The following is a 27,933-nucleotide window of genomic DNA, read 5'->3' as shown; positions in this document are numbered from 1 at the left end:
AGCATCTCTGTCCCATCTTTTCTATAAGCTCTGTCACAAAGAAGCTAATACTTTTAGAATATGTGCCTCAAGTTAGCCTCTGAGGGTTGAAAATGAATGATTTTTAAGCCAAACAAATTATAAGCACCCACAACCGACCGAGTGGACTCCTGGGATTAAAGGTGTAAGCCACAGCGCCCAGTCTCACTTGGATAATTTTTTAAAACATTTTTTGCAGAAATGGAGCTTTACTATGTTGGCCAGGCTTGGCATATATTATTTTATAAATTGTATATACATATGTATAAGTGTATGTTCTAGTAATGAACTATCAGAAATTGACATTTTAAAAAGCAATACAATTTACAACAGAGTAATTAAATATAAAATACTTAGGAATAAAATATGTCCAAGACTCGTACACTGAAAAAAAATGCTAAGAGCAATGAAAGGAAACCTAAATACATCAAGAGACATTTCATATTTGTGCGTGAACAGACTCAATGTTGTTAAGATATTATTTATCCCTAAATTGATTTATAGATTCAATCTAATTACAATAAAAATCCCAACAGGGTTGGTTATTTTTTAAAGAAGTTGACATGCTAATTCCAAAATTCATATGCAAATCCAAAGATAGCATGCCCAAAACATATTTGGAAAAAACAAAGTTGGAAGACTCACTCTGCCTGACTTATTTATATTTTATTGTATTTATTATAAAACTGCTATAATTAAGACAGTGTCATATTGGCATTAAGAAATTTTAAAAAATAGATCTATAGAGCAGGAGTACAGAGATAGAACCACATACATATTGTCAATTGACTGTTGCCAAAGCTTCAAGGGCAATTCAGTGGAGAAAGGTAGTTTTCTCAACAAACTTTAGAAAAATCACAACAATTTTTTTTTTTTTTTTTTTTGATATGGAGTCTCTTGCCCAGGCTGGAGTGCCGTGGTGCGATCTTGGCTCACTGCAACTTCCCCCTCCTTGGTTCAAGCGATACTTCTGCCTCAGCCTCCCAAATAGCTGGGACTACAGGTGTGCACCACCATGCCCGGCTAATTAAAAAAAGATTTTTGATCCCTACATTGCTCTACATATAAAAATGAACCTCAAGTAGATCATAGACCTATCAATAAAACCCACAACTTTAAAATTTTTATAATAAAATCTTTGTCAACTTGTGTTGGGGAAAGATTTCTTAGATACAACACTGAAAGTATGACTCACAAAAGAAAAACACAATTAAAAGAACTTCATCAAATTTAAGAAACCTCTGCCTTGGTAAAGACACTGTAAGAGACAAGCTACACACTGGGAGATAATCATCTTCAGAGATGGCTTTGCCTCCTAGGGGACATTTGGCAGTGTCTAGAGATATTTTTGATGTCACAGTTGGGTAGAGAGGGCATATTACTACTGACATCTAGTGAGTAAAGGCCAGGGGTGCCACTAAGTATTCTACAATACACAGGACAGCCCTCTATAGCAGGGATGACTACAGTAAAGAGCCACATGGATAAACTTATCACTTGCCTACTTAAGGCACTGGCCAATCAGTTTCCATCACCACCTGCTAAAATGAGCCATCTCCTTCTTCCCAAAGCCTTGAGGTAGGGACAATGCCTGGAGTCAAACTTGGATGTGATAGATGCCAAATCCTGCCCAGTGCCAAAGGTATCACATGGGGCAGGAAGGGCACTGCTCTCAAAGGCCAGAAAGTAAGGTTGCTCCTTAAAGAGCTCAAATTCTGACTTCAACTCATATTTGGACTCTTTGTGGTCTAGGTGGCGGCCAGGGTGGTCTTCTATGGTTGGCTCAAGCCTGAGCATTGAATCTTCTGAAATATCACCTCCCCGAACTGGTGAGCAGTTGCCTCCCTTGGTGATTTGTGTCCTGCTTAACCCATCTCTTTTACTGTCCTAGTGACGGACCTAGAGGGACAGACACTGAAGGAGAAATGGTGGGTGAGGGAAGGGGTTGTAGCAGAAGATCACGGGTAGGTGAAGAAACCAGAGACAACATCCTGTAGGAAACGCAGGGGGTTCCCAGAGGCAGTCAGCAGCAGGGACATAGGGACACTTTACATTCTGTGTGCAACTGCTCAGATTTCTCCAGGTTAACACTTAGGAGCAAATGAAACAAAGACTCACTTCACTCCCTGCTCCCCTCTACTCCCTCCCCTACCTTATCCTTCCTTTTCACGGAACACATACTGCACGTTCAAAGTTATTTCAAGGTTCCAGCTCAAATGTCATTTCTTTGGCAAGGTCTTATCAGCTCCCTTTCAAACAGAAGTTGGGAGTACATCTCTTAGTGGTCTGAGTGTTCGATTGAATTAAGAGCTCCCTGCGGGTAGGCTGTGAGTCATTCATTCAGTGGTTCCATTACCCCAGCCCAGCCAGGCAGTGAGAAAAATCACATGTTGGGTTTGACATTAAGTCAACCCCCCAGTGAAGACAAACTGATTACTTATTACTGATGTAGAAACAAAAGACCCTTGCAGCAGTGGGATTTAAACCCATGCCCCCAAAGAGACTGGAGCCTAAATATAGTGCCTTAGACCATTCAACCACACTACCAAACTGCTGGGACCAATTGGCCACACTGCTAAACCATCTTGTCTTTTTCCAGCGATGTCTTCTGGAAAGGATGATATAACCAGAAAGAGCAGGCTTCTATTCCAGCTGTCACCGCTCTTTCATTTTGTGCTTTGGCACTCTCCCTCTTAAACTTTCTCTGGAGTACTGTTTTCTCTGCTTCTCAGTCCGTGTGGTGGACTATGATTGATGTTATAGCTCCCACAATGGCCATTTCCTTTCTAGCATTGGTAGGCTAATTAATTTAGACCACTCCTTCTTGAAATAAAAATTATTAAAAATATTGCATAAGATTTTTACCAAATCTCAGCTGGGTGTAGTGGCTCACGCCTGGAATCCCAGCACGCTTGGGAAGCCTAGACAGGAGGACTGCTTGAGTCCAGTTCAAGACTTCCTGGGCGACATGGTGAAATCCCATCTCTAAACAAAAATAAATAAAATAAATAAATCCTTTTTTTTTTTTTTTTTGAGACGGAGTCTCGCTCTGTTGCCCAGGCTGGAGTGCAGTAGCATGATCTCGGCTCACTGCACGCTCTGCCTCCCGGGTTCACGCCGTTCTCCTGCCTCAGCCTGCCGAGTAGCTGGGACTACAGGCACCCGCCACCAAGCCCGGCTAATTTTTTGTATTTTTTAGTAGAGACGGGGTTTCACCGTGTTAGCCAGGATGATCCCTATACCCTGACCTCGTGATCCGCCCGCCTTGGCCTCCCAAAATGATACTTTTACCAAATCTCCTTAGAAGCATTAAAGTGCTGATATGGGAGTAAGCAACTAATAGGCCAGAAACCAAGGGAAAGGTGGAATTCAGAGCGTTAAGGGAAATTATCTGGGCATTGACCTTTGTAGCCCTAAAGGCATTTGTAATAGGCCAGGAGCAGTGGTTCATGCCTGTAATCCCAGAATTTTGGGAGGCCCAGGTGGGTTGGATCACCTGAGGTCAGGAATTTGAGACCAGCCTGGCCAACATGGTGAAAACGCGTCTCTACTAAAAATACAAAAATCAGCCGGGTGTGGTGGCACGCACTTGTAATCCTAGCTACTCAGGAGGTTACGGCAGGAGAATTGCTTGAACCTGGGAGGTGGAGGTTGCAGTGAGCCGCAATTGCACCACTACACTTCAACCTCGGCAAAAGAGTGAGACTGTATCACGCAAGGAAAAAAAAAAAAAAAAAAAAAAAAAAAAAAAGCCGGCGCGGTGGCTCACCCCTGTAATCCCAGCACTTTGGGAGGCCGAGACGGGTGGATCACGAGGTCAGGCGATCGAGACCATCCTGGCTAACACGGTGAAACCCCGTCTGTACTAAAAATACAAAAAAATTAGCAGGGCGTGGTGGCGGGCGCCTGTAGTCCCGGGAGGCTGAGGCAGGAGAATGGCGTGAACCCAGGAGGTGGAGCTTGCAGTGAGCCAAGATCGTGCCACTGCACTCCAGCCTGGGCGACAGAGGGAGACTGTCTCAAAAAAAAAACAAAAAAAACAAAAAAAAATATATGTATATACACACACATATATATAAGGAAGACAAGGTATGAAGCTCTAATGGATGTTTAATTTCAGTTCCAAAAAGAGAAAAAAATAGAGTAAAAACAACATAGGAGGCTGGCTGGTCTGAGTGCAGTGGTGTTTACAACTAATTGATCACAGTCAGTTACAGGTCTTTCTGTTCCTTCTCCACTCCCACTACTTCACTTGACTAGCCTAAAATATATATATATATACACACACACACACACACATATATATGTATATATAATATAGGAGAAGATAATGGCTACTATTAGTTAAAATGTATCCCCCCTAAATTTATATGTTGAAGCCCTAATCTCTAGTATCCCAGAATGTAACTGTATTTGGAGATAAGGCATTTAAAGAGGAGATTAAGTTAAAATGAGGCCATTAGGGTGGGCCTGACTGGTGTCCCTATAAGGGGAGTAAATTTAGACACAAAGAGAGGCACTAAGGGTGTAGACCTACAGAGGGACTGCCATGTGAGGCGGCAGCAAGAGGCCAGCCATCTCTAAGTGAAGGAGAGTGGCCTCAGAAGGAACAAAACCTGCCAACACCTTGGTCCTGGATTTTTGACCTCCAGGACTGTGAGGAAATGCATTTCAGTTGTTTAAGTCGCCCAGTCTGTGGTATTTCATTATGGAAGCCCTAGCAAACTAATACAATGACTGAGAATTATCCAGAGCTAAAGAAAAACAGTAGTATATGGATTTAAGAAAACCCATATCCAAAAACTTGACACTGATACTGTATTTGGAAAAACGTGGGTTTTCCCTATGGTATCCTGTACTCCTGTTTTAAGTTTCCAAACGGAAAGCTTCCTGGGCCATGCATCTGATTGGTGGAGCCCACGTCACAAGCTCATTCTCAGTTGCAAGCTGGGAAAGCAAGTGTGCTAGGACAGACTTACTTATAATATGTGAAATATCCACATGTAAGGAGAATTTTTAAGGGATGTTGGACACACACTAATGTAACATACGCCTGTAACAGGGCTCTTCAAAGCTTACATTCTAGTCTCGGCTGTTTCCTCTGTATTCTTTTCCTTCAAGAGTGCATGACTCGTAGAGTCTCTAACTCAATGGATGACTTATGTAATTTGATTAATTCATCTATCAATTCATGAAACTCTACACACAAGAGTATTCTGGCTATCATACAATTCCCGTGAACTGCTCCATCTTCACTTGATATTCAGCTTACCTAAATCCTAGCATCACCCCTCCGCCCTCTCCAGATACCCTGAAGAGGTAGGCTTCCTTTTTTCTGTAAGTATTATCTTGCCTCTTAAAGACATCTTTGAGAGTCCCCTCTCTTTCCTCCTGATTGCACTTCATATCTAGGTTCAGCAGAATCGCCCTTCCCTGTATCTCTCTCACTCATCCCTTCCTTTCTAGTCCCATAAGGATTACCTTTTTGCAGCTTTATGTTTGAGCATCTGCACCATGGCCAGTCACTGGTGTTTCTGACTCTGGTTGCTCGTCCCTTCAATTCATTCCGTAAACTCATCAATGTTTGGTGAATTTCTATTTTCTTCTACAAATCTTCTCACCTGCTGCCCCAGCCAGTGTTTCCTTGAATGTCTCAGTCTTTTTCTCGGACTTTGCTCGTAATTTTATTCTACCAGGGACCACCCTGCTCCAATTTTTGTCTAAGTCTTAACCTCCCTTCGTAGTGCAGCTCAGGCCAATGCTCTCTTGGAGACCCCTCCGGATGGTTCACTTTGTAAATGTGTGGACCTTGACATGGCTACCGCTCCTTCACACCTGGCACAGCTACTTTTCATTGTTTTTCTTCATGAAAATTAAAGTTCTTTTGTTCCACAAGACTGTGACAGTGACTTCAGGATAAAGATCGTATCTGGATCCCTAGTTCTTAGTGCAGAGCCTAGCACAGACTGGAATGCAGTGTTTGTTGAATGAAGGAATGAATTAAACTGCGAATTAACAAATGCCTGCTCTGGCACTGAGACTCGCAACTGTGAGTCTCAGCGGGAGACTCACAAGCAGGAAACAAAATGCGGCTGTCAGCAGTTTCAAGTGAGACCTGTGGTGAGCTCCTTCCTCTGCCGGTTTTCCTTTCTTGATTTTCAGTCTGAAGTGGGCAAGTGAAGAGTCTTTCTGTGTTAGACTGTGTCGCGTTGGGCAGATTTCTCCAGTTTTAGCATAGTAGTGGTCCCTGTCACTGGCCTTCACTTTGCACCATCCCCAGCAAGAACAAAGTCTGTGAACTGAAGTCTAATGATTGGGAAGTGGATTGAGACGACATCCGGGTTTTACTTAGTTTCTGTGCTCAGATGTTAGCAGAAGCCCTGAAAATCTTTTCCTTTTCTGTGAAATGAAGACGTTCTTCCTCTGTGAGGCCCTATAGCTCAGGGGTTAGAGCACTGGTCTTGTAAACCAGGGGTCGCGAGTTCAAATCTCGCTGGGGCCTTTCGAGTTTACTTTCTTGATTCAGGTTTTACTTAAATTCCTCTCCTAGTCTTTCTGAACTGACCCTGAGAATACGTGGCAGATTATAACTTCTTGCCGCCGTTCAGAGCTTCCAAATAAACACCAGCTGAGCAGAACGTTTCCTTTAGGTTCCGGTAGTAATGCTGCTTTACCTCCTGGAATGCGGCGGAATCCATTACACAAGCGGTGGAAATCGTCGTCAGCCTCTGCCAACGCCCTGGCTTGCGGACTGGCGGCGAGAGCCCTGCTCGCTGCCCGGAGGGAAATGGGGACAGCTAGGCGAGACAATGGCCCCTTAAGCTATTCTCAAGCCCCGGGTCTGGGCATATTTGGAGTAGAGATCAAGGTTCCCCTTCTGAAACAGGAAGAGCCAGCGATGACCGCTCTTGCCAGGTGTCCAGAAGATAGATGCACACTGTGTGGCAAGGTTTCATGTGCCAGTGGGGTTTTGGGAAATTAAGGGCCCGACTTTAGCGGCGAGACTTGGGTCACTAAATTTGATTTTGAAGCAGAGAAATGTGGCTTTCCTTTTGAATGAGCTGAAAATATTTTCTCCAAAAACGAATTCACACGGAAACACTGGGTTTGCCCAGATGTCCTCTATTTCAGGGGTTCCCAACCCTTGGGCTGCGCACCGGTCCATGGCCTGTTAGGAACCCGGCCGCACAGCAGGAGGTGAACTGCGGGCTAGCTACCAGTACCGCCTGAGCTCCGCCTCCTGTGAGATCAGCGGTGGCATTAGAATCTCATAGGAGCGCGAACCCTATTGGGAACTGCGCATGCCAGGGATCTAAACTGCTCTCTTTTTATGAGAATCTAAGTGATGCCTGATGATCTGAGGTGGAACAGTTTCATCCCGAAACCATCCCCCAACTCCTCCTCCCCGCCCCCAAGGTCCGTGGAAAAAGTGTCTTCCACGAAACCGGTCCCTGGTGCCAAAAAAGTTGGGGACCACTGCTCCATTCTACACCCTCTCCCTCCCAAGTCTGTGGACGTGTAAGCGGAAGAGCCGAGATTGGGAGGGGAGCGCAGGAAGTGAGGACACCAGAGAGCTCGGGCCTAAGCCTGGAGGCCCGCCCTCTCCGGCGTTCACAGTTGCGCAGTCAGAATTGTGTGCGTCCCACCGCGTCAGCCCCCAGTTCTCCGACGCCCAGGTGCCGGTCCCCACCCTACACACAAACACACGCATCCATGCTCGCGAGGCCCCTGGGTCCGCGCCCAGTGAGGCCAATAGGCCTCGGGCGCCCAGGGGATGCGCAGTCTCGGTATGTCCAGGTTCCAGGGGCATCTGCTCTGCTTGGGAGCCCCTCAGTGAAGCAGGGGAATCCAGCTTTAGAAAGATTGTCAGAACCTTGGACGCAGGTGTTGGAACCTTGGACAAGCTGGCTTTGCGACTCTGCAATAATCACTTTCCAGATATAAAGAGATTTGTTTCCCGTCTCTGGTTAAGGATGTCTTGAATAGGGATTTTTAGGAGCTGCTTTGTCGCACTCCCTTCGATAGCTCAGCTGGTAGAGCGGAGGACTGTAGTACTTAGCGTGTCGTCATCCTTAGGTCGCTGGTTCGATTCCGGCTCGAAGGAGAGGTTGCTGTTTTGGGGTTTACAGTAGCTCTTCGTTTGCGCAATACATGTCTATGTTAACGTGATGAAATCTCTATCTCTTACCCTTGTCCGAAGGAAACAGCTTAGCCACGAGTTGAGCTGCGTTGATCACGCCTTGAAAAGTTGGTTACCTAGCTCTGAAAGACAGTAGACCCGAATCATCCAACCGTTGGGGGAAGGCTCCGTTATCTTACCGAAGTGTGTTATATTTTGGCTTCTACGTTAAGTCCAAAGGCCGGCAGGTATATACATAGAGCGCGTCTGTCCTGGGGCTCAGTAACCTACAGCCTTGCAACCGAGCTCAGCTCTGGCCCTCGATCTCTATCTCAGACCCCTCCAGGTTCCCACCAGGCTCTAGTGAGCTTAAATCGCTTCCCGGGCTCAGTGAGACGCAAGGATGTCTAAAGTCTAAAAAGTTGCCTTCGTTCACCCCATCCTGCGTCTGGATCGAGGAGAATAAGCCAGACAATAAGCCATACTTGAAACTTGGTAAAGATGGAAGGAATAACTAAATAAGGCCAAAGGGAAATGTCACAACAAAGAAAAAAAACAAAAACAGAAAATCCTTCAGAACGGCAGGCGGAAAACAGAAATTCAGAGTAATATGAAGCCATTTCTAACACGGTGGCTCGTTGGTCTAGGGGTATGATTCTCGCTTTGGGTGCGAGAGGTCCCGGGTTCAAATCCCGGACGAGCCCTCAGGTTTACTGTTTTTTCCACCCCCTTTTGGCAACTACTGAAAAAAGTTTCCGTTAAATTTGAAATACAGACTGTCTCGTTTTGGGCTGTCCTGCTAAAGAAAGCAGCACCAAATAAGTACGTGGCAGATGGGGCTGCCGACCAGTGTCAAGACCGAGCTTCATGGGTTCCTGGACACTCAGCCAGGAGTAGTCTCCTAAGGGCCGCCTGGCTCTTGGGAGCAGAAGCCAGTTTCCCGCCATCTGCTCTCCGTGGAGGCAGTGCGCTCGCGGCTGCTGCCTGTTGGGTTCCAGCTGAGGAAGGAGCGTGGATCCTAGACTCGTTCTTTGCCTGGGGTGCCCCTGCGGCCCCTGGGGAGGGGCTGCTGCAGCGCCAGCTCCAAGGGCGGATGCAGGCGGGAGAGGCCTCCTGGGAGAAGCAGGGCGCGGTCCCAGCTACGCAGAGGCTCTTAAGCCTACCCTCCACTCCTCACCACGCCCCCATCTCCGTCCGGGTACACACACTCACGCAAGCACGCCACTCCACCCAGATGCAAGGCAGGATTCAAAAGAACATCTTTGCGTTTTCTACGGCCTCCCCATCGTCGTACTAGGGAGGAAGAAGCTGGTGAGAAACAAAACTTCTTTCTACCGTCCTGCCCATTTCTGCCAACTTGTTCAGAGGCCGAGGTACGTTCACACTCCTGCTCCTCTTGCTCTTTGGTAGCTACATCAGGGGCGTTGTGGCCGGGGAGTTCTTTCCTAGTAGAAGCAGCTTGGGACTCCTCGGGGAGGCTTTTGCGGGACTGGGCTGGAGAGGGAGGAATGGGGAGGGAGGTGAAAGTCCAGTATTTGTATGAGTTAAGGACTTTACATTCCCACTCAGGTTTTTACTTTGCGCAGCTGGGCAGAGATGCCAGCTTCTATTGATTAGTAGGCTTGGAGGGGGACCACAGAATCGCCGAACCTAAGGGAAGCCCTAGGAAGTCTGCACTTGCCCACAACTAAGAAAGCTTTGCTTGTTATTCAGGTTAATCACCAGATTTTTGAAGCAGGCCTTAGTTTTTGCAAGCGTAACTAACATTTGGGGATCGGTATTTTCTGTTTACTCTCCTCTGCCTCCCCACCCTTAACCCACCCTCAACAAATGTTGTGCAATTCTTGGAGACACTTGCCAACAGCCTCTTTAAGCCTTCCTACTGAAAGGCTGGGATCCTCCGTTTTTTCGCTCTGAGACAGCACGTCAAATGCTAACAGCAGCACATGAGTAAAGCGCAACATCTTTATTAAAACAATTTCAGCACCACTCAGGGGGCTAAGGAAATCTCAGATGAGCCAAGATCCTCCCTCGTGACAGTGAGAATCTTATAATCAAGTAATAATGTAATCAATAGAAACCCAAGTGACATATGTATCTGCAGCACAGGACCACCTTCCCAGAAGCAGCCGCAGGTATTCCAAGACTTACTTAACCACAGAGCCACTAATTAGTTTTGCAAGAGGATAGGTTTGTTACATACGCTTCAATTCAAGCAATTCTTTTACGGATGACAAGCAGAGTAAAATATTTTTTGAATTTATGGTAATAGTCACTGTAGGTTTCCTTTGAACAGCAACTTTCAGTGGCCCCTTTAAAGTTAGCTTTGATTGTCTAGACAGTACTAGTATGGAAAATAAAAGTTGTGTGGACCTGGCACGGTGGCTTATGCTTGTAATCCCAGCACTTTGGGAGGCCGAGGTGGGTGGATCACAAGATCAGGAGTTCGAGACCACCCTGGCCAAGACGGTGACACCTCGTCTCTACTAAAAATACAAAAATTAGCTGGGCACGGTGGTGAGCTCCTATAATCCCAGCTACTGGGGAGGCTGAAACACGAGAATCCCTTGAACCTGGGAGGCAGAGGTTGCAGTGAGCCGACAGCCTGGGTGACAGAGCAAGACTCTATCTCAAAAAAAAAAACACACACACACACAAAAAACAGTTGTGTGGTGCATTGGAAAGCTTCTAGTCCCGCGAATGCCATGAGTTAGTTCCTTGGGCAATACATGTCTCTTTCTCTGTTCCTCAGTTGCCTTTTCTTTAGTATGAGGGGTGGACAGACAGTCTCAGAGGCCCCTCCCACTATTGTTCTGTGACTGCATGGAGTGGTGCGATGTTAGAAACAGGATATGAGGCACTCTAGTAATGTGGAGACGAACTATAGTTTGGCAGAGAGGATGGAAAAAATCATTCCAGGAAAAGAGGAATGGCTTTAGCTATTGCTGACAGCAGATAATCAGGTTATAAGCAGGCAAGTATAAGAGGTTTGCCAAGTTATTGTTGGAAGCATTTGTCACTGTGACTCAAATTAAAGTAGATGGATAAAAAAGTGGACCAGTGAAGGCCAGTGAAACCTTTCTTTAGGAGTTTTTATTTAATCTGTATTTAAGCAGATTCTCTGTAATTCTCTGTAAACAGTTATTCCCAGAAGAATGCCATGAAATACCTGGGAAAGAGGGAGTGGGCACAAAGCCCAGAGTTGGTTGAAAAGCAAATGTTTAATTTTTGTCTTTGTTTGGAAATACAGGCGTGTCAGCAGGACTTTGTCCCCACTGTCCTTCAGTCAGTAGTGTTGCCACTTCCTGGAGACGTGGTTCTTCTTTTCACGGGGGCTTTTCCTTCTTTACCTGTTACTTCCGTTACTGATTAAGTTTCATGCTTATAGACCTAAACTGTTAGAATAATAAAGAAATTTAGAAACTATTTAGTCCATTGTTCCCATCATCTAATTTTAGTCCTGAGACAGAATGAAACATAGATACTCTGTATGAAGGAGGAAAGTGCTCCAACACTAGAGTCCTTGGAAACAGGACCCATGCATCCCGTGTCCGTGTGCAGGGACATTATTGGCTTGAGGGAGAGAGAAAAAAATCTCCAGGAAAGGGGAATGACTTTCAAGTTAAAACTGTCTGAACATTTAAAAAATATATGAAGTTTTTTTGCAATTGGCAATTCCTTCATTTGTACTAAAATTACTGACAAAGATGTGATGTTCCTTAATCATAGAATATAATTCCTTGTTGTATTTTAAAACACAAATGACTAAGTACCTAGATGCGTTCTAATGAAATAGTAATTTTTCCCCCAAACCCTACTTTTTGTTTCAACAAAACTTCCTTGTGCCAAGTTTAAAAGAAAAACAAAAAACTGTCTTTTGGCGTTGTGGGCAGATTGTGAGTCCTCCAAAGGTTGTCCAGTAAAGGCCCAGAGGCAGAGAAGGGACCTGACTATATTCAGAGGCTGCTGGTTGCCCCAGCCCAGCACTACTGCAGAACTCTAAAATCAGAGGCTGCTCTGTTTGTGTGAGTTGGTGCTTGAATTGGAGCTTCAAGCCACGGCGCTGTGTGTATGCAGGCACATGTGGGTTGTATGTTGTGGCGGAGTTCCGCTTTTCGGGACTCAAAAAGAGGTGGTGTTGCTTGAGCTAAGTCTGGAAAGACGGGTCAGTTTTCTCCTTGTTTACAAAGGGTTCAAAGTCTGACTCCACCATTCCTCTGCTGTTTGTTCTTAGAGTTTCCTCATGAGCAGAGCATATTTACATAATGCCTACCTCACACAGTTCTGGTGCTGGTTGAATGTAGTCATGTATGTGAGAGCTTCACAAAATGAAAGACTGCACTGAATATTATAATGATTGTGATTTCAAGTGCATTTGTTTCACTAGCAGGCAGCCTGTCTTTCTTGACAGCTTCTCAAGTGCAGCCAGACTGAATACTTGCAGGTAGGTGGATGACAACCGAGGATTGAGGATTTTTAAAAAGATAACACTGTCCTAGATCCAACACCACTGTGGGCAAATGCTGGGGGTCTGTGAAACAGTTGGTACCCTGCTGCTGTCTGACATTGGTAACTACGAGATCTATAAAGTGATCCTGGTGACCTTTGGCCCACTGTTTTTACGCAAGCAATGGATCTACAGCTCTGCTTTGATGGTGGAGATAAGCAATTTTGCAACTACATTATAAGGACCAGACGATTGAATGTTCAGGGTTAGTCTCTTGTGGACAGGTAAAGATGGAAGAAGGAGAAACCCAGGAAACATGGCAAGCCTACTTTTGGGGGTTAGAAGCTGAGAGGTTGAGTGTAGGGGGAGGGGCAGTGTACTAATAGCTGTCACACAACCTTCTCTAGAAGTGCTTTCCTGGCTGTGTGAAATCGATGGAATAATGTGCTTAGCATCCATTCGTGAAACCAAATGATGTGATATGATACATAGAATGTGATATGATAAATGATAAATAGAAAGTACAGTGGAAAAGCCTCTTACTGGAAGACCATATCTTACTCTGTGACATCTTCCAAGGCAGTTCTTGGAGTTGGCCCAGGGAGATCAGAGATGCTATCTTATGGAACCAGACTATTATGTGTGAATAGTGAAACCTCAGTCCTGCCATGGACAAGAGTAAGCACCACAGACAGCAGAAAAAGGTAACTTTTGGACAGAAGGCCATGTTTCTCAAACTTTGTCTTCCAGAACAAATCTCTAATCCATTCAGGTAGGTTAATATCTAACCCAATCATGCCCAGCGAAAAGGTGAATGACCCTCCTCGTTCGTTCAAGAGCAGTGCCCTTGGTTTTCATGTCCCTGCCAGGATTGGGGGTCCTTAGCTCTATTCTCTCCGCCCCCTTATTAGAACACTATATAATCAGAACCTGGAGAGGCCTCCAGGTTCACACAGCTAGAACCCGTCTCCAGGAACAAACAGCTGGAACCATCTCCCATTGAAGGGAAACTGCCAGGTTTTTGTAAGATTCTTCCTCCTGGGTAATCTATTGTTCTATTTGTTTTATATATAATTTCTAGTCATCTATCCATTTTAATGAAGCCATTTTCCTACCTTTAAAGCCTCTGGGCTCAAGCTCATGAATTAAAAAGGAAATTGATCAGATTCTAAAGTTTAAAATGAAAACAGGTTTCCTTTGGGATGGCCTATATGTGGATATAGAGAAATTAATGAGACTGGGAGCAAGTGGAAGTTTAGGAGGCATTTCTAAATTGTGATAAAATCCCCAAAGGCTTGGGGGAGCCATTTGCCGAAGGGCATCGGGAGTCCTCCCACGTCGTCCACCTCTGTTACAGGCATTACACGTGGCTTAACAAGGAAAGAAACAGAAAGTATGTTTTTAGCATTCTTTCCTTCTAACCTTCTCTGCTAATTTCTTTTCTTAGAAAAGTTTTGGATGCTCTTTGAAAACAAAGTGGAACACATCCCAAGATCAAAAGAAGGCTCACTGGCAGGCTGAAGGGAAGAAGGAAGGAAAAGCAATAAAGGGATGAATATGCCTTGGGTGTTAGGCTCTCACTTTGGGGGATTTTGCCCTAGGATATATAAAAGCGTGGAGCCACATTGATGAAAATGATAACTATAGTTACTCATCATAGACTGTCAAGTTAACTCACTGGTGTGTAAAATTTGATGAATCTCTTGAATATTGAACATTGCCTGTGGGGAGAGGGAGACAATATTAATCCTTGTGAAAACTAAGAGATTCATTTGATACAGAAGATAAAGTTACTCTAAAGAACAGATGGGGCCAGGTGTGGTGGCTCACACCTGTAATCCCCACACTTTGGGAAGCCAAGGTAGGCAGATCACCTGAGGTCAGGAGTTCGAGACCAGCCTGGCCGACATGGTGAAACCCCCTCTACACTAAATATACAAAATTAGCCGAGCATGGTGGCAGCCGCCTGTAATCCCAGCTACTCGGGAGACTGAGGCAGGAGAATTGCCTGAACCAGGGAGGAGGAGGTTGCAGTGAGCCGAGATAGCACCACTGCACTCTAGCCTGGCCGATAGAACAAGACTCCATCTCAAAAAAAAAAAAAAAAAAAAAAAGAGAAAAGAAAAGAAAAGAAAAAAGAACAGAGAACAGCTGGGGCTAATTCCACTGACAAAAAGCTGACAGACAGTTACGTGTTTGGGTATAGAAGGATATGTCTATAGGACTTTCGCCACCAGATGTGAGGCTCTGCACCCTTGGCTTAGGCAGATTCACTTTTACACCACAAATAATATATCTCTTACTGGTTTTCTCCCAATTCCATTTTACCTTGCTTTTTGAGAAATTTAGAGTTGAATATATTGAGAAAGTTTTGAGTGAGGGAGCAGATGTTAGATATTGGTGGTTTTGGTGTACGCTTGCTGAGATTTGGCTCCTGGATGTCTTAGGGAATCAAGATTACAGTAAGCCCGGGCAAACCTTAGCTGACTTGTTACAAAATGAATGTGCATATTCTGCAAATCAGAAGCAAAGATACCCTTTTACCTCTGCAGACTGGGATGTGAGGGCCTTCATACTTAAAAAACAAGTGGCTTTTTAGGAGGCAAAGCCCCCGTGCAGTCCAGTGCTTTACCTAGAGGTGTTATGTGAGCGTGGCTTACACATTGAGCCTTATGGGATGATGCATCTTAATGAGATTGGGCCACAGGTCACCCTGTCATCTCCTTGTTTCAGTTGGTGCCTTGTGCCCCCAACTAAACTTACACAAAATTTGTCTTTGTAACTGAAGGTCACTGGACCTTTGCTATTGAAACTAGCAAAGCCTCTATTATGCTTAATGAGAACCATGAAACTTCAGATTTTTAGAGCTAACAACTCTCTTATTTTCTTGATGGACAGGCCTGGAGAGAAAAATGAAGTCAATTATTTAAAAACTATTAAGGGGTATAATAAGGCAAGCATGTTGATTCAAGGTGAATAATATGAATTCTGTAGAATATACACCAGTAAGAAACACTCACAAGTAAATAGTCCATTGTTCATCCAGGATAACATGGGTAATGGCATGCTTGGAAATGGCACCTGTGAAACCTGACAACAGGTCGATCTTCATTTTGTGATATCATTATGGGTAGATCCTGAGCTTTGTGGCTTTTACTTTGGCACTTATACCTGGTAAGGTGTCTTTGGTCTTAATATCTAATGCAGAGAGGGTTTGGACAGAGATTCTAAACAGGCTCACCAGCTCATACTCGCTTCTGTGAACAGCAATATCCCCACCAGTTACACAGCATTGGCACCTCTTCCAAGTCCGGTCTCTTTCCTAGAGGAGACATTAGTAACATTCCTATCCACCACTGCCACCTAATGACTCTTTTAGGTACTAGCAGCTCTGGTTCCGCTCCCTGATTTTTTGAATTCTGGGATTCTGGCACCAGGCAGAGGGATGTTGACTATGTAAGAGACTTTTGACATTAGAAGTCAGTATTTGTTCATTACAGAGCAAGAGACTTAATTGATTACAAATCAATAAAACTTTGATAAGATCTTCCAAAAAACTAGAAACAGGAAACACACGCAGGAGACTGAAAAGCATGATGTAAATGTAAAGAACTTGGGAAGTGGGTGGCTTGGCAGCCCAGCAGCTATACTGGAGCAACTGCATGAGTGAATACTTGTTACTCCTTTAGGGCTGGCTCTCCATTCTGCAATCATGTACCTCTTTCTTGATAAACTCCCAAGAACACACTTTCAGCATGGAATTGCAGACTTTTAGAGATAGCAACTCGTCTCAAGTATAGACAAATGTCAGTGCAGACAAATTTGATACACTGCTGAAGAATACCAAATTATATGCTAAGGAATTTTTCATTCCACAATAATGAAGTAAATAGCAGCTGGAAATGTTTGCATTAAGTTCATAGGTTATAATTTGTAATGGAATCAACACCAAATGCAAATTAGAAAGAGAGCTCACTTTGCTCGCCCCACATGTCTTCCCATGTAACCATAGAACACTGGAGTCCTGTGTCTTTCTAGATCCACAGTCTTGCTCTCAGAACAGGCTAGCCACAGCACAGGCCTAGTGCTAGGACCCATGGCCTTTTTAAGCTCAGACTCCCTTCTGTGGACAGCAACATCCCCCACAACTTGTACAACATTGGTGCTTCCGGCAAAGGCTACAGAACTATTTGATATGAAGATGTTCATTGACTTACACACAAGAGAAGCACCAAATAAAAAATTAATAATTAATTTAGTGTCTATGAAAGTGTACCATTTATTTTTACGTTTAGGGGTCATAAGAATTGTATTACATAAGAATGTAATACAATTTGAAGATCAGATTTTTCTCCCTTTGTGAGAATTTCTCAGTATGTGTGATGACTACCAAGAAATCATAGCCAGTCATAAATTCAATGAGTTACTCATAAATGAACAATTTGAAAAGCAAAATTCCAAAAATCAGGTAAAATTTTACAGTGAAAAGTTATTTTTGTTGTCAAATATAGGGGCATTCACATATATTAGATATAATGTGGGTTAGATCTGTAATGATTTTTAAAGGCTGTGAATGGTCTTTAAAATTTTCTCCAAAGAACTAAAGGTATAGTCAGAAACTACTTGTTGCACATACCAAATACTTTTCAATTCTCTAATCTTCAACTTTCATAAGAAATAGAATCTTAAAAGTTCATAAGAAATTTGCTTTCTATTTTGTTATAATTCATATTTGTTTAGTTCTATTGTCAATGATCAGTCATTGAGTTAAAATTAAGCTCCAGGAAGAAGCACCGTATTTACCTAAAGCATCTACCTAAAGGTGAGTGTCTGTGATGCACCATTCCTGGGATGTGTGCGTTCTAGAGTTTGAGAGGGACAGCTCTTGAGAGGTGATGGCAGGAATCCTCTTTTTCTCTTCTTTTGAGGAAGATGTTAAGAAATCATTAGAGCAAACTGTAAGGCCTTTGATTTGATATAAAAAAAAAAAAGTCTAAGGCATTTTTTTACCACATGGTAGCACCTTTTGCCTGTTGTGTAACAGCATATGTACATATGCAGAAGAAACTAGAAAATATTATCTAGAATAATCTCAATTGCTTCCAATGTGAGAAGCTCCTAAGAATAAGCTCATATTCCTCTTTCTTCTCTGTAAGGGTTGATTCGAGACCGATCTTCCAAACATCGCGTGTCTTCTTCCATGCTCCTCCCTCTTCTTTCTAAATGGTACAGAACAAATTCACCTTTGGCCACGAACCACCTACTTCTTGAGGAAGTAGGTCTGCTTCCCCTCAATTCAGGATGCAACTGCTTTCAACTGCTTTCTTCACATTAGCTGAGTAATTAGCTAGAATTCTGTCATAAACAATTTTATGGTTGATCCTTCTCTGGGCTCAGGATTCCCTAAAACAGAGGTCCCCAAATCCCGGTCTGTGGCCTGTCCGCCTGAGCTCTGCCTCCTGTCAGATCAGCAGGCAGCATTAGATTCTCACAGGAGCCGGACCCCTCTATTGTGAACTGCGCATGTGCGGGATCCAGATTGTGTCCTCTTTATGAGACCCTAAATTAAACTAATGCTTGATGATCTGAGCCAGAACAATTTCATCCTGAAACCATCCCCCACCCATCCATGGAAATACTGTCTTCCACAAAAATGGTCCCTGGTGCCAAAAGTGTTAGAGACCACTCCCCTAAAACTCTCTCTTCTTATCTCTCACCTCCTGTATTACTATCTCATCTCAGTACACTGAAGCCCCCATCCTTTCCCCATGGATGCCTCATTTCCTATTAGGGAGGCATTTGGTATGTCTTTTTTTTTGACAGAGTCTGCCTCTGTCGCCGCCCAGGCTGGAGTGCAGTGGCGCGATCTTGCTCACTGCAAGCTCCACCTCCCTGGTTCACGCCAGTCTCCTGCCTCAGCCTCCCAGGTAGCTGGGACCACAGGCGCCCGCCACCACGCCCGGCTAATTTTTTGTATTTTTAGTAGAGATGGGGTTTCACTGTGTTAGCCAGGATGGTCTCGATTTCCTGACCACGTGATCCGCCCGTCTCGGCCTCCCAAAGTGCTGGGATTACAGGCGTGAGCCACCGCGCCCGGCCGTCATTTGGTATGTCTGAATGTGCGTCAGGACCTAGTACAGTCCCTGGTACCCAGTAGGGACCTATGTAATGTTCGTTATTCAATTAATTAATAAGTGAATTAGTGAGAGTGGATTTTGTAATGTAACGACTGATAGAGAAATACTCAGTGATTCTAAGGGATAGGAAAGAATGGTTGGAGCTAGAGGTTGTGCTCAGGAAACTATTAAATAGACCTTCCAGAGGAATGGATTCAGAACAGGTGTAAGGTTAATGAGAAAGGGAGAATAGAATATATAATTTGGTGGTGGAAAAGATCTGATTCATGATGCCGTGTCAGAGAGAAAAGCTCCTGTCCTTTTTGCCTGATTTGGTGATGCTGTTCTTGCATCTACCATTCCTCCTTTTGCCCTTGGCAGGAGCCTGTGTTGGAAGAGATGGTGATGCGCCTGGGCCTTTTCTTGTTGGTCTTCATGCTGGGTCTGGGTCTGACCCCACCCACCCTGGCTCAGGATAACCCCAGGTACAGAGACTTCCTGGCCAAGCACTATGATGCCACACCACAGGGCCGGAATGACAGATACTGTGAAAGCACGATGAGGAGACGGCACCTGACCTCACCCTGCAAAGACATCAACACCTTTGTTCATGGCAACAGGCACCACATCACGGCCATCTGTGGAGATGAGAATGGAAGCCCTTACGGAGGAGACCTAAGAATAAGCACGTCTCCTTTCCAGGTCACCACTTGCAAACTACGTGGAGGATCCCCCCGGCCTCCATGCCGGTACCGAGCCACACGGGGGTCCAGAAACATTGTTGTTGGTTGTGAAAATGGCCTACCTGTCCACTTGGATGAGTCCATTTTCCGTCCGTAACCAGCGGGCCACTGGTCAAGTGTCAAGTGCTGGCTCTGCTGCCCTTGCCTTACATTTCCCCTCTGCACCCTAGAACAGTGTGGCAACATGCATTGCCAAGGGCCCAAAGAAAGAGCTACCTGGACCTTTTGTTTTCTGTCTGACAACATGTTTAATAAATAAAAATGTCGCTGATATCAGTAAGAATCAGAGTCTTCTCACTGATTCTGGGCATATTGATCTTTCCCCCATTTTCTCTACTTGGTTGCTCCCTGAGAGGACTGCATAGGATATAAATGCCTTTTTCTTTTCTTTTCTTTTCTTTTCTTTTTTTTTTTGAGACGGAGTCTCACTCTATTGCCAGGCTTGAGTGCAATGGCACAATCTTGGCTCACCACAACCTCTGCCTCCTGGGTTCAAGTGATTCTCCTGCCTCAGCCTCCCAAATAGCTGGGATTACAGGCATGTACCACCATACCTGGCTAATTTTTGTGTTCTTAATAGAGACAGGGTTTCACCATTTTGGCCAGCTTGATCTTGAACTCCTGACCTCAGGCGATCCACCCACCTTGGCCTCCCAAAGTGCTGGGATTACAGGCATGAGCCTCCGAGCCTGGCCACTTTTACCTTATCAGTCAGTTTTTTACAAGTCATTAGGGAGGTAGATTTTACCTCTCTATGAGGGAAAGAATGGTAAGTTGATCTACAGAGATGGAAAAATTCCAGGGCTCATAGCCACTAAGCAGAATTTTTAAGAGAGGCAAATTGTTTTTTTCTGTCAAATAATAAGCTAATATTACTTCTCTAAATATGAGACCTTCAGGAGGAGTTTCCAAGGACCAAGTACCAACATACCAACAGATTATTAGTTTCTCTCTCTCTGTTACACACACACATGCGCACACACACACACACACACACACACACATACACATACAGATATGTAATCCAGCACGAATACCAAAATTCATTCAGGGTAGCCACCTTTTTGTCTTAAGCGAGAGATAGTTTTGATGTTTGAATGGATTGCTCCCAGGATATTCTCTTGTCATGGTTATTTTATGTAAAATTCAAAAACCAATTACATTATTTACTCTGTAATCTTTTACTTAATCACCTAATGTCTGGCAAGTGTGATGTTTTGGGGAAGTTACAGAAAGATTCCAGCCAGGTGCTGTGGCTCACACCTGTAATCCCAGCACTTTGGGAAGCTGAGGCAGGCAGATCCTGAGGTCAAGAGATCAAGACCATCCTGGACAACATGGTGAAACCTTGTCTCCACTAAAAATGCAAAAATTAGCTGGGCGTAGTGGCATGTACCTATAGTCCCAGCTATTCGGGAGGCTGAGGCAGGAGAATAGCTTGAACCCAGGAGGCAGAGGTTGCAGTGAGCCGAGATCACGCCACTGCACTCCAGCCTGGGCGACAGAGCGAGACTCCATCTCAAAAAAAAGGAAAGATTCCCAGTTTATCCCTTATTCTTCCTCAAGATTTGTTGTAAAGATAACTTAGGTTAACACTCTCTTTGTAAAATACACTGTTCAATCTACAGACTCAGTAGTCAGCTTCTTGTTACCTAATTTCTGTTAACAGGTACCTGGATATGTTATTTAGAAAGTAGTTGCCAATAAATTAGTTATAAATCACCAGTTTCACTGCCTCTGAACACATAATTATTGTGGTCTCAGTATTCCCTATGGTGGCTTCTCCTACTCCTGGTATTGCCCTGAAATGGGCCAAAAGCCCTGGCTCCCCAACGCTCAGGTTATAGAACGCTGTCCAGGTACCACCTAGGAGAGCCCAACCTCACTGAAAGTATTCAAATTTAGGAATGGGTTTGAGAAGTAGGTTGCTGGTGTGTGCTCAGCACAGGAATCTCTCCTCCTTCGGTTAGTCTATTTCAAAACTGAAAACACTGTCATTCCTTAAGAAAACAGGAAAAAGTATTCCAAACCTCTCTTACTAGAAAATTTGCCATATTACCAAATCTCAAAAACTCTCAGGAAATGAGAAAGTCCCAGTTTCTGGTAAACTATTTGGGCCCTTTTCTTAAGTTCTCTAACCAGTGCTATTTTCTTGAGGTGAGGCAAAGTTACTCAAGATCATTGCTCCCACTCAAGGCCTTGATAGGGCAAGTCAAAGGCATGGACCGTTATTATATTGATCACATCATAAGCTGTGAAAACTCACATCTTCTCCAAACATCTGCTTGGAGCATTATCATTGCATAGTTTGCTCTGGTGTTAAGGGAAATGGCTATTTCACAGGAAATCACATGGCAGTGGGATGGGGGTGTTTCCTGAGCTGCTGATGGTACTGGCATCTGGGCAAGCATTCCTAGTCCTTTTTGGTCTGGGCCTCTTGTTCTATCACAACCACAAGCTGTTTAAAATAAAATGTCAAATCACAGGCAGGTCATTTTGTCCTGAGTGAATCATTTGAAGAATTGAAGTCTTGGTCAGCTGTGATTGTTGGCTTCGCAAGGAAAAAGAAGGAACACTCCAAAATGCTAAGTCCTTTGAAGAATAGTGACATACAAGGAAGAAAATTCCATGCAATTTGGAGAGGAAAAATTTTTCTAGGGATGTAGTAGCTGAGATATTTTATAGTTTAAAAACAGACTTCCAATATCTTGAGACTACAGTTAGCTCTACGAAATAAAGAGGAGTCAATAATATATGCAACTCTATAGTCATTCATTATTTTATCCAGATTGACAGAAGCAGAGGAAACCAAGAAAAATGGAAGTGGTATAAAAAAAAATGCAGTAATTGCCAACATTTACTGAGCATTTACTATGTGCTAGGCCTTGTTATAGGCACTTAGATTTATTTTGTTTTCATAACATCCCTAAGAGGTAGGTATTGTATGCGTATTTTGCTTATGAGGGAATCTGCTGAGAGAGGTTAAGTAATTTTCTCATGGTCACAGCCTCAGTCTTTTAGACCATAGTGTCAAAAGAAGTTCTTACTGTTAGTCAGGGTAGTGCAATGAAGAAAGTGTTTGGGGAAAATCCTGGCCCAAAAGTATGTGTTGAGATGATGTGGAGATCATTCAACTTTCTCTTGTAGCTACAGCTTTGAGATGCACCCATTGGTGTCCACACTGGCCTGCTGTCTTCAAATATTTCTCTATGTCTTGTTTACTTGGTTAGTGTAGAAAAGCTGACATCCTGGGTCTGCTCTCACAGGAATAGGTGAGATTTTCTCTGTAGCCAGTTATCTTGCTAAACCATATTTTTGGTCACAAAGAATCAGGATAAGAGAAAGTAGATGAAACTATGGAAACTCCAGGTGCCACCAGAAAAGCAAGCCAAAGTATATTCATCTGCTGAAGCTGTAATCCAAGTACTAAGTATACCTTCAGAAGTTGTATGCATTGTTCTTGAGGCAAAAAAGAAATCAAACATCTGCCCTTCCTCCCACAACCTCTTTACTTCTTTCTCTTCCTAACATCGTATCTCACATCTACAGCTGCGGGCACACAAATATGACATACAGCTTTATATCTTTATGCGCAAAGGCAAAAGGTAGCTATGGATAAAGGAGGTGGCATTTAAAAGAACAATATCCGTGTTTGATACTGCTTTCATTATCAGTAATCAAAAGGTAGGCTTTCAGCAGAACAAAGTAAGGTACAGGTCCCTTGGAAGCCATTTCAGTCATTCACACAGTGTGATCCACCATTATGAAGCAGAATTTGAAATCAAAAGACAATAGTACCCGTATACATCAAGCTAGGAGTTCCACTGGGGTCACTCCTTGGACTGCCCATGTAGAGTTGGGCTGCCTGACTCTCAAAACATTGCCCTTGCTAATTTGGGTTGCTCACTTCCTGTTGAATCAGGGATGATTTTTCTTTGCTGTAGTAAGTCGACCCTGCTTCACCTGCTTCACTGCAAGAGTCAAGCCGATTCACAATTCATGTCAATTCCAGGAGTGACGGCCAGATGGCAGCATCTGGCTAGTCAGTTGGTGAGTGATTCCACCTCCAATCTTGATTAAACTCTGCTGCTGGGAAGTAGCAATTCTGAGCATATATAGAGTCTTTGATATCCTGAATATTTGGGGCATGGGATGAGAGAGGCAGTAGAGGATAGTGGAAAGAGCACAGGGAATAGACTAAGATCGGCCTGGATTCCTTTCTTTAATCTGTCAATGAAAGCAACGAATGTTCAGAAACTACATGGCAATGCTTTTTTTGTTGCTGCTCTGGATTTTTTTTAATGCTATAAAATACATGCTTATTTTTCACTGCAACAGGTGACAACACAATGATGCTGCAACTAGAGAAGACAGACAGCTACCAACAACTATTGACAAGACAGGAGGAACATCAAGAATAGATGCAAGACAAAGCAATGTATCTCCAGGGCCTAGATTTTTTAGGTTATGTATGCATAGAAACAGCAAGGAGAAGAAGACACAATCTAAGTTTTCTTTTGAGGATATTGTGCTGTTTAAATTTATTTTTTAGACATTTCTTAGCTTTTCTTATTAGTCAATTTCATAAGCCTGGGAAACACCTTTACTCTATCCATTTAATTGCATTTGTTCATTAGTTCACTGATTTCACTTATTAGTTTATTCAAACAGTAGCTATTATCAACTGTCTTCTAAGTACTCTATCTGGGTACTCTGGTTTTTTTTTTTTTTTTAATAGAATTAAAAGGATTTCCAAAAGGACCTGATTTTACATTAGAATTAGAATAATACCTTTTAGATTAATGTATAACATATATTATTCTGGAATTAGAATAATATATTTTAAGTCACATTAGAATAATAGCCACATGATAAAAAGAAAAGAAAAATAATAAAATTAATGACAATAAGAATAGTCATGAGAGGAAAGGCAAAGCCTAAATATTCCTCTGTCCTCTTCCTCCACCTAGATTCCCAGATGTAAGGTATTAAAAGTAGTTTACAAACTTTCTTTGACGTATCCTGAGTCTACCCAAACTGTCGGGAATTGGAGCTTCCTGGGAACCAAACACTCCCCAAAGATCATACACATACGGAATTCCCCCAAGAGACACACAACTGCAGTTGCATGTAGGTTCACCCTTTCTCTCTTTTTATACTCTGACCACACAAGCCTGGCAGCCACGCAGTCACAGCCACGCAGTCAGTCCCTGACCTGTGTCATTGTACTGGCTGCAGCAACTTCTCTCTGTAAATGAGAAAGGTCTTGCTTTCAGAAAAGATCGTGTTTGCAAACTACTCACTCTTGGGGAAGCGAGGGTGGGAAAAGTAGCAGAGATGAGTGGGGAGATGGAGCATATAAGAAGGAGGAAAGAGGAGACTATGGAGTCAGGATGCCAGCTTGCTATTCTCAACACCTTTTTCCAGTGCCCAGTTCTTACCTTATTTCTCCTGCCCCTTGCTTTCTTTTCTAGGCACCTCTAAGGTACTGATGGCTCTGCAGAGGACCCATTCATTGCTTCTGCTTTTGCTGCTGACCCTGCTGGGGCTGGGGCTGGTCCAGCCCTCCTATGGCCAGAATGGCATGTACCAGCGATTCCTGAGGCAACATGTGCACCCTGAGGAGACAGGTGGCAATGATCGCTACTGCAACATGATGATGCAAAGACGGAAGATGACTTTGTATCATTGCAAGCGCTTCAACACCTTCATCCATGAAGATATCTGGAACATTCGTAGTATCTGCAGCACCACCAATATCCAATGCAAGAACGGCAAGATGAACTGCCATGAGGGTGTAGTGAAGGTCACAGACTGCAGGGATACAGGAAGTTCCAAGGCACCCAACTGCAGATATCGGGCCATGGCGAGCACTAGACGTGTTGTCATTGCCTGCGAGGGTAACCCACAGGTGCCTGTGCACTTTGACGGTTAGATGCCACCCTGTAGGGATTATCGCGAGTGGTTGACCTTACACTTACTCCTTAAATAGCAGTGAGTAATGCGTTTGAGCTGTCCCAGGCTCTGTCTCCTCAGCTCATTTCTTATTCTTTTTCTCTATATAACTCGTTCTATTAAATACATTGCACCAAAGAGAAATGGAGACATAAACCTATAATGAATGCGGCTGGGCTTTTCTGTAATAAGCTTCCTTTTATAATACTGCTCAGCTTAGCTCTCTCAGATCCTATCTTGTGGAATTTAGTTATTATGTGTATTTATGTAGTATTTCAAACATTTCAAAAATGCTTTCATCTATGTTTATCACATTTTAATACCACAGCACTTATAATGATGTCATTACATATAGAAGCTCAAAGTTAAGGGATTTGCTGAAGACTATAAAATTAGTGGAAGAATTGAGACAAAAATCCAGTGTAGCTGGCCACTTATTCAGGGCTTTTTCTACTTCATCACAAGGAATGTTTTTAAAGTCTCTGCTTTTTTTTAATCCTTAAAATTCACCTGTCCGGGGAGGCATTAAAAATTTGGCAATGTATGCCAGCAAAATGTGAGCTCTGTATTTTTTGGCATTATTATGTTTGGGTTGAATAAGATTAAGAAAATGATATTGGGAATTTTCTTTTTCCTGAACCTTTGAATCACCCTAGTAAGTCAAAGTATTAAAAAAAGTACTAGATCATTAAGACTCATGTGCTCTTGCTGACTGAAAGATTTTTTGTTTTTCTTGTAATAAAGGACTTAAACTGAAGGTACCTGAGAAGACTGTGCTATGGTATTATATCTTTTTCTCCAATTTTAAAATTCTTCTCTAGTTTATAAACATGCATGCACCTTAATAACCTCATAAACTCTGGTCAAAGACTAATGCCTATCAGATCCATGACCATAACACTGAAGCTTTATCTCATTTACTCCAGAGAGAATGATTCTTCTCAAAGACAATTCTCACAGCCCTTCCTTCTCCCTTAGAATATTTAGAAACAAATTAGGGAACTGTCAGGCCTCTGAGCCCAAGCCTGCACTATACATCCAGATGGCCTGAAGCAACTGAAGAACCACAAAAGAAGTGAAAATAGCCAATTCCTGCCTTAACTGATGACATTCCACCATTGTGATTTGTTCCTGCCCCACCTCAACTGATCAATTAAACTTGTGACATTCCTTCTCCTGGACAATGAGTCTCAGGAGCTCCCCACTGAGCACCTTGTGACCCCCCACCCCTGCCCACAAGAGAATAACCCACTTTGACTGTAATTTTCTACTACCTACCCAAATCCTATAAAGGCCCCACCCCATCTCCCTTCGCTGACTCCTTTTTCGGACTCAGTCCACCTGCATCCAGGTGACTAAAAAGCTTTATTGCTCACACAAAGCCTGTTTGGTGGTCTCTTCATATGGAAGCATGTGATATTTAGTGCCGAAGACCCAGGACAGGGGGACTCCTTCAGGAGACTGGTCCCCTGTCCTCGCCCTCACTCCATGAGGAGATCCACCTATGACCTCAGGTCCTCAGACCAAACAGTCCAAGGAACATCTCACCAATTTCAAATTAGGTAAGCGGTCTTTTCACTCTCTTCTCCAGCCTGTCTTGCTAACCTTCAATTTCCCTGTCCTTCCAATTCTAGTTCGTTTTCCTCTTCAGTAGAGACAAAGGAGACACATTTTATCCACGGACCCAAAACTCTGATGCTGGTCATGGACTCGGGAAGACAGTCTTCCCTTGGTGTCTGATCACCGTGGGGATGCCTGCCCTGATCATTCACCCCACATTCCACTGGTGTCTGATCACCGTGGGGACGCCTGCCCTGATCATTCACCCCACATTCCACTGGTGTCTGATCACCGTGGGGACGCCTGCCCTGATCATTCACCCCACATTCCATTGGTGTCTGATCACTGTGGGGACGCCTGCCTTGGTCATTCACCCACATTCCCTTGGTGGCAAGTCAATTGCAGGGATGCCTGCTTTGGCTGCTCACCCACATTACAGCCCAGGGCTGCTCATCGCACCACCCCCTTCTCTGTCTCTAACTTTCTCTTTAAACTTACCTCTTCACTATGGGCAACCTTCCACCCTCCATTCCTCCTTCTTCTCCCTTAGCCTGTGTTCTCAATAACTTAAAAACCTCTTCAACTCACCCCTGACCTAAAACCTAAATGCCTTATTTTCTCCTGCAATACTGCTTGGCCCCAATACAAACCCAACTGGTTCCAAATGGCCAGAAAACGGCACTTTTGATTTCTTCATCTTACAAGACCTAGATGATTTTTGTCGAAAAATGGGCAAACAATCTGAGGTGCCTGACATCCAGGCACTCTTTCACACATTGGTCCTTCCTAGTCTCTGCTCCTAATGCGACTCATCCCAAATCTTTCTTCTTTCTCTCCTCTTTCTTTAGTCTCCACCCCAAACTCTGAGTCCTTTGAATTCTCCTTTTCTACAGATCCATCTGACCTTTTCCCCCTTCCCCAGGCTGCTGCTGACCAGCCAGGCCGAGCCAGGTCCCAATTCTTCCTCAGCCTGCG

The 27,933-nt window shown here is 43.8% G+C and overlaps 2 protein-coding genes and 3 non-coding genes across 6 annotated transcripts; all 5 read left to right on the top strand.

The window, feature by feature from the left end:
* Nucleotides 1–6,447: 6,447 nt before the first annotated feature.
* On the top strand, nt 6,448–6,520 carry TRNAT-UGU (transfer RNA threonine (anticodon UGU)). Its single transcript has one exon. It is a non-coding gene; the product is annotated as a tRNA-Thr (tRNA).
* A 1,513-nt stretch (nt 6,521–8,033) lies between these two features.
* TRNAY-GUA (transfer RNA tyrosine (anticodon GUA)) lies at nt 8,034–8,122 on the top strand. Its single transcript is given in 2 exon segments — nt 8,034–8,070; nt 8,087–8,122. It is a non-coding gene; the product is annotated as a tRNA-Tyr (tRNA).
* A 647-nt stretch (nt 8,123–8,769) lies between these two features.
* Nucleotides 8,770–8,841, top strand: TRNAP-UGG (transfer RNA proline (anticodon UGG)). The gene has a single exon. It is a non-coding gene; the product is annotated as a tRNA-Pro (tRNA).
* A 531-nt stretch (nt 8,842–9,372) lies between these two features.
* Nucleotides 9,373–26,155, top strand: LOC105496545 (ribonuclease A family member 4). The gene is made up of 2 exons (XM_011767051.2): nt 9,373–9,510; nt 24,918–26,155. Exon 2 carries the CDS (start codon nt 24,935–24,937, stop codon nt 25,376–25,378), a length of 444 nt encoding a protein of 147 aa, XP_011765353.1. The 5' UTR covers nt 9,373–9,510; nt 24,918–24,934; the 3' UTR covers nt 25,379–26,155.
* LOC105496546 (angiogenin) lies at nt 9,381–19,726 on the top strand. Of its 2 annotated transcripts, none has more exons than XM_011767054.2 (2): nt 9,381–9,510; nt 19,082–19,726. In XM_011767054.2, exon 2 carries the CDS (start codon nt 19,100–19,102, stop codon nt 19,538–19,540), a length of 441 nt encoding a protein of 146 aa, XP_011765356.2. In that variant the 5' UTR covers nt 9,381–9,510; nt 19,082–19,099; the 3' UTR covers nt 19,541–19,726. The 2 variants fall into 2 exon arrangements, with proteins under 2 accessions (XP_011765356.2, XP_011765355.2); XM_011767053.2 differs by lacking the exon at nt 9,381–9,510 and adding an exon at nt 13,538–13,626.
* Nucleotides 26,156–27,933: the final 1,778 nt, after the last annotated feature.

The sequence above is a fragment of the Macaca nemestrina genome, chromosome 7, assembly GCF_043159975.1.
Source record: "Macaca nemestrina isolate mMacNem1 chromosome 7, mMacNem.hap1, whole genome shotgun sequence".
Lineage (NCBI taxonomy): Eukaryota > Metazoa > Chordata > Mammalia > Primates > Cercopithecidae > Macaca > Macaca nemestrina.
This window is presented reverse-complemented; position numbering and strand designations above follow the sequence as displayed.

What these genes read in the sequence shown, in the direction of transcription:
- LOC105496546 (XM_011767054.2), top strand. Translation starts at nt 19,100, where the DNA reads ATGGTGATGCGCCTGGGCCTTTTCTTGTTGGTCTTCATGCTGGGTCTG.
- LOC105496545 (XM_011767051.2), top strand. Translation starts at nt 24,935, where the DNA reads ATGGCTCTGCAGAGGACCCATTCATTGCTTCTGCTTTTGCTGCTGACC.